The 16,612-nt window shown below is 61.4% G+C and overlaps 1 protein-coding gene across 1 annotated transcript; it reads left to right on the plus strand.

Annotated features, from left to right (window-relative positions):
- The first annotated feature begins 268 nt into the window (after positions 1 to 268).
- On the plus strand, positions 269 to 15,400 carry GAREM2 (GRB2 associated regulator of MAPK1 subtype 2). The gene is made up of 6 exons (XM_060644947.3): positions 269 to 524; positions 3,366 to 3,506; positions 9,482 to 9,612; positions 10,305 to 11,345; positions 12,326 to 12,495; positions 12,972 to 15,400. The coding sequence occupies exons 1-6, from the start codon at positions 413 to 415 to the stop codon at positions 13,987 to 13,989; spliced, it is 2,613 nt and encodes an 870-aa protein (XP_060500930.2). The 5' UTR covers positions 269 to 412; the 3' UTR covers positions 13,990 to 15,400.
- Positions 15,401 to 16,612: the final 1,212 nt, after the last annotated feature.

Raw genomic sequence — 16,612 nt, forward strand, 5'->3', positions numbered from 1 at the left:
CCGGCGGGGAAAGGGAGTTCAGATCTATCCGCCGGGGTGCAGGAGGCTGACCCCCGCCGCGCCCCCGCCCCGGAGGTGCCGCCGCGCGTCTTCCTCTTCCCTCCAGGCGCGCGCCCGGGGTTCTCGGAGCCGGGCTGTCACCTGGACGCCCGGGCAGAGGGGCGGGCGCGCGGGGTCGGGCGGGGAGGCGGGACTTGGCGGCGGGCGCGGGCCGGGGGGTGGGGCGAGGGCCGGGGGGCGGGGGCCGGCGCCCCGCGGGGAGGCCGGCCACGTGACGCCTGCAGCCCCGGCCGGGCCACCAGGCGGGGAGCGCCGCGGCGGCCCCAGGAGGTGGCGGCGGGGCGCGGGAGCCCGGGCCGCGCGGGACTGGCCGTCGGGGCCCCGGGACGGTGGCCCCGGGGGCGCCCATGCCATGGAGAAGCTGGCGGCCGGGCTGGCCGGCCTGCGCTGGAGCATGGGCGCCTTCCCGCTCGACCTCATCGTCAGCCGCTGCCGCCTGCCCACGCTCGCCTGCCTCGGGCCAGGTACTGGGGTGCGGGAAGGGGGGCTGGGGGTCCGCGGGGAAATCGGGGGCTCTCTGGGCAGGTGCTAAGGGGGCCGTGACGATGTGGCCCCTGCCCTCCCGCTCCCGGCTTCGGCCTCGCGCGGCTCCCGGCACGCCTTCCCTGGAGACCCAGGGCCCACGAGCCGAGGGTCTGCCGCCTCCTGGGCCCTGCTCACGGGCACCGGACAGAGATCCGGGACAGGGACTGAGACCAGGCCGGGACAGAGTTTTCCCGGCCAGCTAGAAGCCGGAGCGCGGCGGAGGCCCCGCGGCCGCCCCGTCGGTGCATCCCTTTCCCTGCAGCCCTCAGACCCCCGGCCTGGGCCGCGCCCCCCTCCGTCCCTTTGTCTCCCGCTTCTCACCTCGATCCTCCCGCATCCCCTGGGCCTCGGACTGCGTCTTCCCACCGCCGCCACCACCCCCCAGCCCCGATCGGCCCCTGTTGGCACCCTTCTTGCGCTCTCCTTTCGCATCCCGGGGAGCAGTCTGTGGCCCCCGGCGGGCAGGTCACCTCGGGGAGAGGCCCGAATGATCGGGCCCTCCTGCCGGCCGTGCCCCCAAGTCCCGGCCCTCCCTCATGTTTTGCCCCACTTCCCAGGGGCCCAGGCTGCTCTGCCCATGGGACTGTGCATGGGGGCCCGAGAGGGGACGCCTGGAGGCCGCACGGAGCGAGGGGACCGGTTGGAGGAAGGGGGGGGCGGCTGCTTGGCTGGAGGAGGGGCGGGAGCCGGGGCTGGCAGCCAGGCCGGGGGTTTTGTGTGCGAGAAGAATAGGGGTTTGGCCCGCGTTGGCACACTCGCTTCCCTGAATGCTAATGGGGCCCGCGGCCACAGGCTCCTCTCTCCTCCATGGGGCCCGCAGCCCCTCCTCCGACCCGCGGCGGGGTGGAACGGGCACCGTGAGCCGCAGCGCACCGTGAGCCGCAGCGTGTCCCTCGACCGACCGTGCTGCGTGTCAGTTTCCGAGCCCGGGGCCGTCGGGCAGGAGAGCTCAGCAGCCCAACGTCTTGCTCTCCAGATCGTTAGCGAGTGATCCCGAGGCTGTCCGAGTCAGCATCAAGGCTGTCCCCTTCTGCGTGTGAATGGGATAAGCTGGCCCTAGGTTCTGCCTGGCCACTTCCCACACGTCCTCTTTGGCATCTCCCTTTCCTGGGGGTCCTTTCTGAGCTCCCCAGTCCCACCAGGCCTCCTCTGGGCTCCCGTGGTGCCTCGGCACCCCTGACTTGAATCTGTACACGCGTTTTTATAGTTTATTGCCTTCACACTGGGCTCCAGGCTCCTTGAAGGAGGATATCCCGCTTCACAAAGATTCTGGACTTACCGGAGGGATGAGTGAATGGACAACTGGTGTGATGGCCCAGCTGTCTGCCTGTCTGTGACCTGTCTGTGGTGGCTTTGGCTGTGGTCACTGTGAGTGCGAATACGTGAACAAAAATGTGTCTTTAGTCTTAAAGGCCCTACAGCCTATGCATTTGGGAGAGGCCCCTGTAGTTGCAGCCATGGGACTGAGTTGTGTCAGTGGGGTGACAAGCTCCTGTCACTAGGCCCAGGGGCTGTGGCTCAACTGTTGGGGGCCATGAACCATAGCCCTTTGGTGTGTGCCTTGTGTGGTTGTGAAGGTTGCAGAGTAGGAGGGCTTCCTCTGCCCCAGGACATGAGGGGTTGAGGAGGAAAGCTCTGACCCCCTCCAATGCAGTGGGAGCCCGCCCCACTCAAAGGGCCTGAGCACATCCTCCCCACACCCTTCATGGAGCCCTCAGTCATCAGGATAATCAGGATAAACCACTTCCCATTTGCTTGGGTGGCAGCAATTTAGTAAGTTGTGTCTGAGAGGGCTGGGAAGGAGGCGTCCCCCCACCTTCCCCCTGCCCACCAGCTGCATCCAGGAGACCAGGCCCCCTGGAAGCTGGGCCAGCCCCTCCTGCTCTCCTGGAAACCGTTGCTGGGGTTGGAGCCTTCTGAGCCCAGGCCCCTCCCAATACCTCTGCCCTAGTGCAGCTTCCCCCAGAACTAGGTTCCCCCTTCAAGCTCCCCCCCCCCCCCACCTCATCACTGTGTTTCGAAGACAGGGAGGGTGAAGGGCTGACAAAGGGAGAGCCAAGAAACAGCTTCTCTGAGAGGGGCTAGGGGTTATCGGAGACTTTGTCCCCTCTCCTTTGAGGTCCCCTGCGTGTAGGAGACCCTTGTGGCAATGGGTGAGAAGGGGCTGCCCAGGAGAGAGCCAGGAATCTCTGGGGACCCCTCAAGCAGGGATCCACAACGGATAGCCCGTCTCAGCCCTGTCTGTGCCCCCGACAAGGCCCTCCTCACCTGGCTTAGGCACTGACTTGGGGGCTGAGAATTCTGCTGGTGGTCCTGAGGCCCAGCTCTAGTGTCTGCTCAGGGAAGACCTCACCTAGTTTGCTGCTCCCGTCTGGGAGTACCCAGACACCCTCCACTCAGCACCTCCAACGTGGCCTGTTTTCTGGGTTCACCTCTCTTTCCACCTCCCCATGGGTCCAACTGCTCTGGGAGGGCGGGGCTGGCTCATCTGCCGGAACCCTGGCTCACAGCACAGGGCCTGGGACAGCAGGCCGTCCAGGCAAGTGGTGAATGAAGGACTGTGGCCGGGGTGGTTGCTGGGGCCCCGTCAGGAGCCAGAGCCCTGGGAGACCAGGCGTGACTCACAGCCCTGAGGCCACAGCTGGCAGCGCGCCTGTCCCCTGAGCGGTGTTGACCTGGACAGGGATCGTGGGCAGCCGTCCCCAGTTGGGGTCTTGGTGAAGACGTTAGCCTCCTTCGTCCCTCCTAATGTCCACTTTACCTTTCCTTCCTCTTCCCAGGGGAGTATGCTGAGGGTGTCAGTGAGAGAGACATCCTGCTCATTCACTCCTGCCGCCAGTGGACAACGGTGACAGCCCATACCCTGGAGGAGGGCCACTACGTCATCGGACCCAAGATTGACATCCCCCTGCAGTACCCAGGTGTGCCCAGCCAGGGACAGATGACATAGAGCCACTGGGGGATGCAGGCAGGAGGGTAGGGGGTAGGCCTTGGGGGAAACTGTTAGTGACCACCCTTTGCCTGGAGCCACAGGGATGAACGAGGACATGGCTGGCCGGGTGGCGGTTAGGGCCCTGTGGTTTTCATACCGTTTCTGGGGGAGTCCTGGGTTTCTGGTTGCAAAATTTTGATTCACATTTTATTTCGTTTAGTTTTTTAAACGTTTATTTTTGAGAGAGGGGGAGCGCGAGTGAGGGAAGGGCAGAAGGAGAGGGAGACACAGAATCCGAAGGAGGCTCCGGGCTCTGAGCTGTCAGCACAGAGCCCGATGCGGGGCTCGAACTCCCAGACTGCGAGATCATGACCTGAGCCAGAGTCAGACACTCAATGGACTGAGCCCCCCAGGCGCCCCATTCACATTTTATTTTAAACTGATGATCTAAACATTAACCCCACTCTCACACTGCTGCAAATCAAACCTTAACCCTAACTAGAGACCTTGGGTGTGTACTGTGAGCTGCCTCATTAAGGCTTTTTTTTTGTCCAGACCCTTGAAGAGAACGTCTCGTGCGGGGATCTTCTCAGTGGTTGGTGTGCAACCAAAATTCTTCAGAAACAAAGGGATGCTCAGGCTGATTTTAGAACTGCACTCGTCCACTCTAATCCTGATTTTTCCCAATTTTTGTGTTAAACTCCTTGTTTTCACTGACTGGCTTTATCAGCGAATGTGAAAATTTTACACTTAAATGAGATGATGCTAATGAACTCGTACTTTTATCTGTTATATGTATGATGTTGATATCTTACATACGATTTTGTTTGAAGAAAGGATTCTGCTGCTGGAAAGCACAGCCCTTGTATTTTACACGTGACAGAACAGAGGCTTTAAGAGGGAGGTGATTTGCCCAGGGTCGCACAGCTAGGAAACAGCGGAGCAAGGGCTAGAACCCAGGTGACCGGACTCCTGGGCTGATGCTCGCTTGCACCACACCAGCGACGCAGGGCTGTTGTCACCTGGGTGGGAAGGGTGGGAATCTGGTTGCCCCCTCCAGAGATGCCCCTGTGTGCCCCAAAGATCCCACAGCTCCTGCGTGTTAAACACACGCCGCCCTCCAGATGCTGAGCTGAGTGTTTCGTCATAACATCCTCATGGCAGCCGTGTGAGAAAGTCTTATTAGCTCCGTCTAACCCACAAAGTGAGGCTCCGAGAGCTCTGGTAGCTTGCCCAGTTCTGTGTTTGTGACTGCTAGTCCCCTTCCCCTGCCCTAGTAGAAGTCGGGAACTCCTGAGCTGGAGCTGGGAAGGCTCCCATTCCTTTCCTCCCAGGTATTGGGGTCCCCAGCCCTTCTTGGGTCTCCTCTGAGCCAGGGGGACAGGACTAAGGCTTCTGCTCTTTACAAACAACGCTGTCAAGTTGGTACCCCCATAGCTCCCACACCCCATTTAAAAGATGAGGAAACACTCTGGTGTCTTTCTGACCCGGGGTTGGGCCCTGAGCCTGGAGCCCTTGAAAGGCCTGGTTAGCAGCTAGAAACTTCCCAGCCTGGCTCTCTGGTATTGGTCCAGGAAGGGGCCCCAGATCTTCTTGGGATGAAAAAACAAAAGATTGGAAAAAGCCCTCGCTGACAGAAGTGTGACTTTACTGTCCCATTTCAGTTGTGTTATTAAACATCAGGGAAACCAAGGCACAGAGCCTCCTAGGGAAGAGTGAGTGAGTGCAGGAGGCCTGGGGCCCTTTCCCTTATGCAATCTTCTGGTGCCCCTGTGTGCATGTGGACGGTGTGGTCATGGGGCGACGGCTGGCTGGCCTGCAGGGGAGTCGCATCCCTAGCCGCATCTTTCCGGTGGGTGGGTGGCTCGGTGGCCCTAGTGGGGGAGGGGAGGGACGGGGTTATAGCCTGGAAGCGGAGCGCGCGCAGCCCTACGGCTAGTTCCTCCTAATGAATTAATAATAACGTGGGCGGGGGCAGTGGCCGGACCCGGGAGCCTCAGGGAAGGCGGGGGAGGGGAGTGCAGTGCAGCGCCCGTGGATTCGGGGGACCTGGCTGCCCGGAGAGGGCCCCCACCGCCCCGCACAAGGGGCTAGGTGGCTCAGGTCAGCGTTGGCCGGCATTCTGGGAGCTAAGCCCTGTGCTTCCATTTCACAGATGGGAAAACTGAAGCCCGGAGAGATTAAATAATTCGCCCAAGGTCGCGCGGCTGGTTGGTGCCAGAGATGGGATTCAACTAGGTCTGTCCGACCCCAAGCCTGTACATTTACTCGCCATTCTTTAGGGAACGGCGGCCGGGGTCGGGTGCTAAGAGGAGGGGGAGGCTGCTCTGGCTGGAAGGGACGCCAGGGAGCGCCAATGTGACGTAGGAGGGAAAGGGCAGGGAGCAGGGGCAGGCTGGGGTGGGGCAGGTCCCTAGGGTGCGGGGCGCTTGGGGTCTCACTACCGGGGGAGGCAGGAGAGGAAGCTGCCGGGGGGAGCGAAGGCTTCCAGGGGCTGGCGCATCGCTCCCGGGAGGTCTCCCTTCCTTCCTCCCGCGGTAATGACCGGTGCTGGGCCCGCGCTGCGGCGGAGGGGGTGGTGCTGGCTACCATGGTTACATCGATCCGCCGGCCACATCCTCTCCCGGCTGCAGCCCTGACTTGGCTCCAGCTCTCCCCACAGGGGGCAGCGGGCAGCTCTCCCCGCTTGGCTGCTTGTGGTGGGGGGCTTGTGAGGGGGGGGGGGGGGAGGCCGCGGGAGGGAGGGGTGGCACCCGCAGTGGGATGGTAGCCGCTGTGCGGCCCCTGCTGTCCGACCCCCGCCCCCCCCCCAGACCCCCGTTCCTTGCCAGGCGCCTCCCCAGTTTCTCGCCGCTGCCCTGGAGGGCTGTGGCACATTTTCTTACAAGGGTCTCCTCTTTCTCCTGGGCACTTCCCCTTCCCTTTCTCAGCTTCACTTCTTTCCCACTTCTAGGTGCTGCCGGGCCCTTCGTTCTTCATTCTCAGCACGTTGGGGGCAGGGGGGTGTCCTCAGTCTGGGATTCTGGCTGGGTCTGGGGGGCTCCAGGACCCACATACTGTATACAATGCGGTGTTTGTGTTCACGCCAGGAGGACGCTGGCATTTTTTTCTGGGAGGAGAGTTCCCAAAGGGTTGAGATCCGCCCTAGCTGAAGACCCACCTGTGGGTTCAGTCTGTACCTCCCACCCGGAGTCCTTAAGCCCTGCCCCCGCTTGCTCACCCCTCTAGGAGCACCCCCTGGGGGGCCTCACTTGGCCTCCTAAGGACTGGCTCCTGCCCCACATGTTACTTCCAGGTTCCCAGTTTTGACTAGCAGCTCTGCCTGCCCCGTGTTGTGTTGGTTTTTCTGTTTTTTTGGTATTGCCAGGTTTTTATTTAAATTCCAGTTAGGTAACATACAGCGCAATATTAGTTTCAGGAGTAGAATGTAGTTGAGCGCCCGGTGCTCAACACAAGTGCCTTCCTTAACACCCATCCCCCATCGAGCCCATCCCCTCCCCCCCACCCCCCAGCCTCCCCCAGTAACCCTCAGTTTGTTCTCTGTAGTTAAGGGTCTGTTTTGCCAGCTCCATTTCTGACCCGGCTGAAATGGCCTGCGTCCTTTCCTCCCCCTACCTGCACGTAATCCGCTGCCCCAGTCTGCCTCTTGGTCTGCTTGATTTTGCCATTTCCCCAGTGGCTGTCCTGGCTCTCCTGCAGAATGACCTCCCTGCTTTCTTTATGGAGCTCAACTTGGAGCTTGGCATTTTCTTGCTCAAAACACTGCGACGGCTTTCATTTCTTTTTTGGGCTGTGAGATGACCGTTTATTGAGATATTTTCCTTTGTAGTTCTTAGCCAGCTGGGTAGTCCACTGCATCACGTCATACAGGCTGTCCTGAAGGGGGCAGCCTTCAGCATTGCAGCCTACAGACTAGGCAGTCCCCAAGATCTCTTTAATGGTTCTAGAGCATTCTCTAGCTAAAGATGCATGATGCTTTTGTTGGGCAACGTTGACAGTTTCGTCAAAAGTGAGACTTCCACCGCGCGTGATGTTTTTCTGCTTTTCTCTGTGTCTTGGTGGGTCCTTGAGGGCTTCGATGATCAGAGCGTCGGCAGAAGAAGGTCCCACTTCAGCGTGGGCCTGTTTGTTCTGAATGGTCAGTTTCGCTGTCGTCCTCAGACCTTTCTGATCACCACTTGCCTTGGCGATGTCCTCACTAACCTTTTTGGGACGCGCACCCAGGGGGCCAGTCTTGGGGGCTCTGCAGACATGGCAGTGACTACCCCACCAGGGCACCTTCCGTGACTTCGATCTTTTGGGCGTCGGACTTAGGTGGCCTGGCGGAGGTGGCTGGTGTCAGATGAATCCGGATTCAGGACGATGGGAGAAAGTGGCACCTTGGCTTCCTCTGAGCTGAAAGCCAAAAGCTCATTTCTTACTGAACAAAGTCTTTCTGCCTTAACCTGGCATTTAGAGCCTTTCATAACTTGGTTGCTGCTTCACGTGCCGTTGGCACCTTCCTCAAGTCCTGGGCATAGGCACTCACCATTTCGGGCAGGCAATCTGCTCTCATGACTCTTGTTTTTAAAAAAAATTTTTAAGTTTATTTATTTATTTAGAGAGAGAGAGCTAGAGCAGAGGAGGGGCAGAGAGAGGGGGAGAGAATCTCAAGCAGGCTCCACACCAGCAGCACGGAGCCCAACGTGGGGCTCGAACTCACAAACCACGAGATCATGACCTGAGCCTTACCCGACTGAGCCGCCCCGGTGACCCTGTCTTGTCCGTGCTATTTCTTCCATGTGGACTGTCCGTTCTATAAAACGTTTTTTGTTTTTTGTTTTTTTAATGTTTATTTTTTTATTTGGAGAGAGAGCACAAGCGGAAGAGGGGCAAGAGAGAGGGAGAGAGAGAATCCTAAGCAGGCTCCACAGTGTGGAACCTGGCGTGGGGCCCGGTCTCACCACTATGAGATCATGACTTGAGCCGAAATCAAGAGACGGTCGCCTGAGCCACCTAGGCGCCCCTGTAAAACTCTTTTCATTCTTAAGATCCCCTCGGACCGTCAGGCGGGTCTTTGGCTCTTCAGTCACGAGTCTGTTGTAGCAGCTGTCCCATCCTGCCATCATTGGGTGCTTTGTGTCGCACCAACTCTATCTGGGTCATCTAGGCTTGCACCCTCTGTCTCAGGGCACATAAAGGGTATATGTGACCAGTGAGGTGAGACAGTTTATACAAGGGGGTCAGCTTCATGGATTATCCTCGTTCTTTTACAGTCTGTGCCTGCTGGGGGCATCTGCCGGGCCAGCTAAAACAGCCCCCGACCGCAGGTTAGGAAGGCCTCGTCGGAGGGAGGGAGGGAGGCGGTTTTGTCGGGCTCAGGTCAGAGGCCTCTGGGATGTTGCACCAGGGGCTGAATGTTGGACCAGGGCAGGGTCTGGGAACAGAGCTGGAGTCTGAGCAGCCCTCCTGGGGTCTCCAAGGCCCGGGGCTGAGCCCCTGGTCTGCCAGGTGCATCGGTATGGATCGGCAACCCGAGGTACGTGCGTTGGATGCCAGATCCAGACAGGACCCCCGATCGTCTGCTCCATTGCCCTCCGACGAGGACCCCGAGAGGGGAAGGTCACAGCAAGTCAGAGTGGGGCTGGGACGAAGCCAGGAGCCAGCATCTCCAGTGCGACACTGATGCTTGGTTGGAGGCCAGTTCTGTGTGCAAGCGTTTGGCTGCCAATGTGCATTCGGATTTCTCTGGGCAGGCAGCTGCGGGCCTCCTCACCCACCCACAAGCTCTCCATGGGGTTCTGGTTGCTAGGTCTGTGCTCACCTGCCCCCCCTTGAGCCAGCTGCCTGGCCCCTTCCACCTCAGGCTGTGCAAACCTGCCTTTCTGCAGTCTCGGTTCCAGAGGGGCTGGCTGACGCGAGGGGAGCAAGAAGGGGGGACCGGCGGGCAGGCCTGCCCTAGCAGCCTGTGTTCGTCCTTCGTAGGGAAGTTCAAGCTCCTGGAGCAGGCCCGGGACGTGCGGGAGCCGGTGAGGTACTTCAGCAGCGTGGAAGAGGTGGCCAGCGTCTTCCCTGACCGCATCTTTGTGATGGAAGCTATCACCTTCAGTGTCAAGGTCAGTCCTTGCCACACCAGGCCTGGTGTCCCCACGCTGGTTGGAGGGTTGTCCTTAGGGTCCAGGAGGCAGAAGGTGTCACAGTGCCCCTTGAGGGCTTGGGCCATGTCAGAAGAGCCAGGTGTATGACCCACTGGCCTGCAGAACTTCCTGGAATAGGTGGTGAAGTGTGTGTGTGGAGGGTCCTGCCCTGACTTGGAGATCCTCAGGGCAGCCCGTCCCTTCCGTAGGAAGAGTGGTCGTTGGGGGCACACAGTCCCGGCAGACCCCCACTGGTGTACGGATGGCTCGTTTCTGTTTACAAACCCTTATCCACCAGTTCACTCCTCTTCACGGTAGCCTTGAGTAGATGGAGTATTGTTACTGCCCAGATCGTATAGGCAATGATAATAAAAGCTGCCATTTACTGGATATTTTAAAAGTATGGCACACCAACATGTTGCAGTTCTTCCAAGAGTTAACACACGAGGCAACTCAGGCCCCAGAAGTAGCTCATTTAAGGTTGCGCGGCTCCTACGTGGCCTCTCCGGGAGGGAAGGTGGGTCTCCTGACCCTGCGGTCCGGTGCTCTTGATCCGGTCTCAGCCTGGGAAAGGCTCCCGTGTCGGGGAGTGGGGGGGTGTGCGCGCGCCTCAAAGGAGGGCTTTGCCTGGGCCACCGGCTAAAGCCCCACCCGGTCTCTGGGATCCGCAGGTGGTGTCGGGCGAGTTCAGCGAGGACAGCGAGGTGTACAACTTCACGCTGCATGCGGGCGACGAGCTCACGCTCATGGGCCAGGCGGAGATCCTGTGTGCCAAGACCACCAAGGAGCGTTCGCGCTTCACCACGCTGCTGCGCAAGCTGGGCCGGGCCGGGGCGCTGGCCGGGGTGGGAGGCGGCGGCCCCGGGGGTGCGGGGGCCGCGGGTGGCGGCGGCGCCGGCGCCAGGCCCGTCAAGGGCAAGATGCCCTGCCTCATCTGCATGAACCACCGCACCAACGAGAGCCTGAGCCTGCCCTTCCAGTGCCAGGGCCGCTTCAGCACGCGCAGCCCGCTGGAGCTGCAGATGCAGGAGGGCGAGCACACGGTGCGCGCCATCATCGAGCGCGTGCGGCTCCCCGTGAACGTGCTGGTGCCCAGCCGGCCGCCGCGCAACCCCTACGACCTGCACCCGGTGCGGGAGGGCCACTGCTACAAGCTGGTCAGCATCATCTCCAAGACCGTGGTGCTGGGGCTGGCGCTGCGCCGCGAGGGCCCGGCGCCGCTGCACTTCCTGCTGCTCACCGACACGCCGCGCTTCGCGCTGCCGCAGGGCCTGCTGGCCGGGGACCCGCGCGTGGAGCGCCTGGTGCGCGACAGCGCCTCCTACTGCCGCGAGCGCTTCGACCCCGACGAGTACTCCACCGCCGTGCGCGAGGCGCCCGCCGAGCTGGCCGATGACTGCGCCAGCCCGCGCCGCGCGCGCCTCTGCCTGCCCGCGCCCCCGCGCGCCCCGGCGCCCGCCCGCGCCCCCGGCCCGCCCGGCGACGGCGAGCAGGAGTACGTGAGCCCCGACTGGGCCGGCCCGCCAGAGCCCGGCGCGCCGCCCGCCGAGATCCCCTACGAGGAGCTGTGGACGCACCAGGCGGCCGAGGGCCTCGCCGAGGGCCGGACGCGGCCGCCCCCCGGGCCCGACCTCATCTCCTTCGGGGCCGCCGGGCCGCCCCGCCTGGAGCCGGAGGCGCCGCCGCCTCCCGTCCCTCCCAAGTCCGAGGCGGTGAGTGGCCGGGGGTGGGAGGCAGGGAGGGGGGGCTGGGGGTGTCTGCTCCAGGGAGGTGGCCGGCCAGAAGCAAGTTCTCCTGCGCCCCAGCCTCGTAGCTCCGCCTCCAGCCCCTGGAGCGTGTGACAGAAGGTGTCCCAGGGGCGGGGGAAGGAGAGAAGGACAAGGAGAAGGACGCTGGAGCGTTTGTGGTATACCAGGGCCGGTGTGGATACCAGGGACGTAGATGTATATGGTCTGTAGATAACCAGGGGCGGTGGCACTGGGAGTTCTGGAGACAAAGATGCTCGTAGGTCTCTAGCTTGAGAGAGTTTGGGGATGAGCTCAGAAGGCTCCACAGAACAGGAGTCCTTTAAGTTGTCCAGGGAAAAGAAGGTCCCCTGGTGGAATAAGTTTAGAAAATGTAGTGGATGATTCCTAACCCACCCCCTCCTCACTTAGGAACCACAGAACGCTGGTTCATTAAAGGCTCTGAGAAGTCCTGCACTAAGGAACCCTATCTGTGCCTACTGCAGAATTTTGCAACCGCACTGGTCCACAGCAGTGGACTGCAGCCGTTAACATCAGGGAGTCCACTGGGAGTATTTGACCTATAAGGAAGGGATCTTGATGACCAATGGCCCTTTCTTCTCCTTGTCACACCATTTTCTTCCTCTTCTTTTCCTTGAGGAGGGACTAGGTTTACTTATCTGTTTTGGATCTCCTCATATATACATATTCTTATATTCACGATGGCTTTCCAAGGCCACAGGAGATGGTGTGTAGGTCATGGGCTCGCGTGGAGTGAAACAGGCTGGAGAGACTTAGAGGGCCCGGGTGGGTGAATGGCAGAGGTGAGTAAGGCGGAGATAGCCTCTTGGCAAAGTGGGGCAGTGTCCATCCCAGACGCCCTCCTTGCCCAGCTGCTTGGGAAGGGCGAGGCAAGGGGTGTCCGCCGCCTGGGGACAGGACGCGGAGTCACGGCCCTCTGCCTGCAGGTGAAGGAGGAGTGCCGCCTGCTCAACGCCCCACCTGTGCCTCCCCGGGGTGGCAATGGCGGCGGCCGGCCCTCGGGCAGCCCCCCGGTGCCCCCACGCTTCCCCAAGCTGCAGCCCATCCACTCCCCCAGCTCCAGCCTCTCCTACTACTCCTCTGGCCTCCAGGATGGGTGAGCCCCCTCCTTCTCTCTGTGCTGGGTCCTCGGGAAGGGGCCTAGGGAGGGGAGCCGGTGCTGAGGAAGAGTCCAGGCCTGGGGGTTCAGAGGGCGTACGTTCCTGAGCAGTACCTGAGCTTGAGGGGGCTGGGGCCACGCCTTGCTTTCCACCTTCTCGCTTCAGTTTGTTCCTTTCCTAACTGGTGTCGGTTGGGTGGGGACACGGCCCAGGTTCCCTCCAGACTGGGATCTGCCACGGGATGGAGTTCTCCTTGCCGTATGAAAATTTTACGTGATTCAGCGTAGTCTCATTTTCCCGGGGGCGGGAGAGGCTGGAAGGAAGACTAGGGCAGTCCCGGGGTGGGGGGGGGAGGGGTCTCAGGCCTCGGGGGCCGGGGCGCGAGCCGGCGTTGCTGAGATCAGCGTGGCAGTCTCTGCCCTGGCAGAGCGGCCTGTCGCATTTCCGCGCGTATCTGTGTCTCTGCCCGCAGGGCAGCCTCCCGCAGCGGCAGCGGCTCACCGTCACCGGATGCCTACTCCCTTTACTGCTACCCGTGCACCTGGGGAGACTGCAAGGCCGGCGAGGCCTCCGGCCGCCCACCCCCGGGACCCCTGCCCTCCACCACGCAGCCCAGCCAGGCCGCGCGGGCCCTCGCAGAGCCCCCGAGCAGTCGGGCTGCCTCCGTCTTGGGGGCTGACACCCCCGTCAAGGCGTACCACGGCTGCCCGCCTCTGTTCAAGCCCTCTCACCCACAGAAACGCTTTGCTCCGTTCGGAGCTCTCAACCCCTTTTCGGGGCCTGCCTACCCCTCGGGCCCTTCCGTGGCCGCCTCTCCTGGGCCCACGACCACCTCGGGCCCCCTGGCTACCTCCAGCCCTGCTTTTTCTCCAGGCCCAGGCTCACCAGGCCAGGCCTACTCGGCTGCTCCCCCCTCCTGTCCCACCTCCTCCTCCTCCTCTTCCGAGTGGCCGGAACCAGCCCTGGAGCCCTTTGAGCTGGGCCAGGGCGGTTCCCCGGAGCCCGAGCTGCTGCGCTGTCAGGAGCCCAGAGCTGTGGGGGCACCTGGGCCCGGACCCTGCCTCTCGCCACTCGGACCCCCCAAGGCCTTTGAACCAGAAGGTCTGGTGCTGCGGCAGGTCCCCACCCCACTGTCACCGGTGGCCCTGCAGGGGCCCGAGGCGGGCGGAGCTCGGCTCCTTCTCGCCCAAGGGCGCCTGGAGGGGCCTCCTGCCAGTCCCCGGGAGGGGGTCGCAGGCTGGGGAGGCCGGGATGCCTCCTCCTGGCAGCCCCCCGCTGACCTGTCTGCACTCTCCCTGGAAGAAGTCTCTCGAAGTCTGCGTTTCATCGGGCTCTCAGAGGACGTGGTGAGCTTCTTTGCCAGAGAACGCATTGACGGCAGCATCTTCGTGCAGCTCAGCGAGGACATCCTGGCAGATGACTTCCACCTCACCAAGCTGCAGGTCAAGAAGATCATGCAGTTCATCAAAGGCTGGCGGCCCAAGATCTGATGTTCCCGGCTCGTAGCTGCGCAACCGGAAGCTGGCACGGAGGCCCTGGGGCTGCAGGGGGACAGCCTGCGGGACCCAGGAGCCGGTCCCGCCTGCGAGGAGAATCTATGCCAAGACTGAGGCGGCCAGGCAGCCCCTCAGAGTGAATCCAGACACACTTGGAAGTGGGGGACTCTGGGGTCAGACCCCTACACAGGGACATCTGGCCTTTGTGCAGAGTATGTGGGGAGGAGGCTGGAGGCACCGGGGCACACCTGGGCCTGGGGCCACACTGCTGTGATTCCCGTGGAGGAAGGGCATCAAAAGCTGGCCTTCGCGGTGACCTAACATCTTCCCGTGTCCTTGTGCAGAACTTCACAGGCCTCTTGCACTTCTCAAGCTTGTAGGTTGAGGTTAGAGACCAGGGAAGAAGATGGTTCGTAACTTAAGCACAAATTCCCCAAGTGCCCTCTCCCCTCTGCCCTGTGGGCTTTTGGCCTAAGCTGCCCCAGAGTCTGGGTGCCGTTTCTGTATCTCTGGGACGCCCTTCCTTCCCCCTTCTGTGAATCAGGGCCCCGGCCCCGAGCACTGGGATAGCGAGTACAAGCCTGTGCCACCGTGCCTCGGAGGCTCCAGCTCTCGGTGCCGGTTTGCAGGTGAAGACCCTCGACGAGAACGGCCCTGCTGTTGACGTGCTCTAGTCGGGGAGCCGGGTGGTCCCCTGACGTCCCCGGTGCCCAGGCTTCTGCCTTCCATCTTGCCAGGCTGGGTCCGGTCTGCGAAGATTCTCCGCGGAGGAGCAGGTAGATTTAGGTCAGCCGCTCCTGGATTCTGGAGGCGAGTGGCCTTCAGTCTCTCCCACTTCCCCTCTGCTCCCACTTCGCTTGATTCTGGCCAGCACACGGTGCCGTCCTCTTGCTCTCTGTAGCTGGCACAGGTGGCATGGGTGGGGAGAAAGCACGGTGGTTTGGGGAAACCTGCTCGTTCCCTGTTCCTGGAGCCCAGGCCTCCTGCACTTGCTCATGTGCCTCACAGCAGGCCCTCGTCCCCCGGATCTCGGGCACGACGACCTGCTTGGCACCCGGAGGTTGGCCATGGTGTACGAGCACCCATTACTCCCCAGCCCCCGGGCTCTCCGTCTCATCACCCAGGACCACACTAACTTTTGTGCCGCTGGCCTCAGGCCCCGGGTTACAGGCCTTCTCTTCTGCCTTACCTAGCCTTCCTAGATATTTATTTCCTGTTTTTCTCTTAAGAGTAGTGAAGCCATGCTGGTGCTCAGGCCCTGAGCTGATGCCTCCGCTCCAGGGCAAGGGGAGTGGGGAAGCAGGACACACAAACTGATGAAGCATTTGGTTTCCTTGTCGATCCCTTAGTGAATCCTCCGGGACTAGTGAAATAAATGCTAGAGCACTGGACAGTGCAGGTGGAATGCTGGGTGTCGGCGGCTCTCTTCTTCCAGACCACGGGGACCGACAGGTACAATGTGTAGGCCTCCAGGCAGAAGGCTCTGGAATGGGTGTGCCCGTGGCCCACTCCTGGGTTCTCTTCTGAAAACCCCTCATCAGCCCCTACCCTAGAAGAACCTTCCAGCTCCCTCAAAGGTTTCAACATCATTCCTACTTTCCATTGCTGCTCAGTGGAAAACTCCAGCTCGCCAGCCAGGCCCCAGGTTTTTCCTGCACTGGCCAAATGCCTGCCTGAGGCTCTCCCAGAGCGCCCTTTAGGAGCCCGTTAATGGCTCTGGTGTGAGGACCCGTTCTCTACCTTTTGGTCACCTGAGAACCCCTAGCACAGAGGTGGCTTGATTTTAGAGTCTGGCTCTGTGGCAACCAACCAACCAACGGTGAGTAGTCAGTCAAGCCGGAGCTAAGCTCCTTGCCCGCTGGGCCCGGGATGGTGTCTGGAGTCCCGGCAGCTGGAGCAGACGCAGGAGCAATGGGTCACGGTTCAGAGCCCGACACGGTGTGACTCGTTAGGATTCTGTGCACACGCGGTGGGGGTCCTTCTGCCAGGCTGGTCGGGGGCCCCCTAGCCGCTTACACAGACTGGGTAGCGCTTCTGCCGGAAGGTGAGCGTCGGGCCTCTCCGGCCCAGAGGGCACCGCGAGGGCGGGGGTGGGGGGGCTCTCGCAGCGTGTGGTGCTGGCAGGCCGCTCGGCCTTCGTCCCGCTCGTCGCGCTGATCATCCACGCATCCATCCTTCCGTGCTCTGGGGCAGCCAAGACGTGCAGGATCTATTGGCCAGGAAAATATTCACTCCTGTGCCTCATGCCCATGCTGACATCCTGAATATGCGTCCCGCCACACACACAATAAACCCTGGATGACATTGTGCCATGAGGAAATGCCGTCTGGGGAAAGAAGCCTCTTGAACCCTGGCCTCCAGGCCTCTCGCCCTTCACCTGCTCTGGTCAGTCGGGCCTCTTTCTCATGGCAAGCAGAAGCCTGCCAGAGTCTGTAAACACAGCTGGGTTTAGTTTGTTAAGTCCCTTAAATCCCCCCGTGTCACGGTCTCTCTCTCTCTCAAGGGGCTGTCTAGAACTCTCCCGACACATGCACACCCCGAGAGCCCAAGGCTTTATTCCGACTCCTTGAAGGACGGGTTTAAACCAGAAGGGCAAAGACCGAAGAAAAAGGAGCAC

The sequence above is a fragment of the Panthera onca genome, chromosome A3 (genome assembly GCF_046562875.1).
Source record: "Panthera onca isolate mPanOnc1 chromosome A3, mPanOnc1 haplotype 2, whole genome shotgun sequence".
Lineage (NCBI taxonomy): Eukaryota > Metazoa > Chordata > Mammalia > Carnivora > Felidae > Panthera > Panthera onca.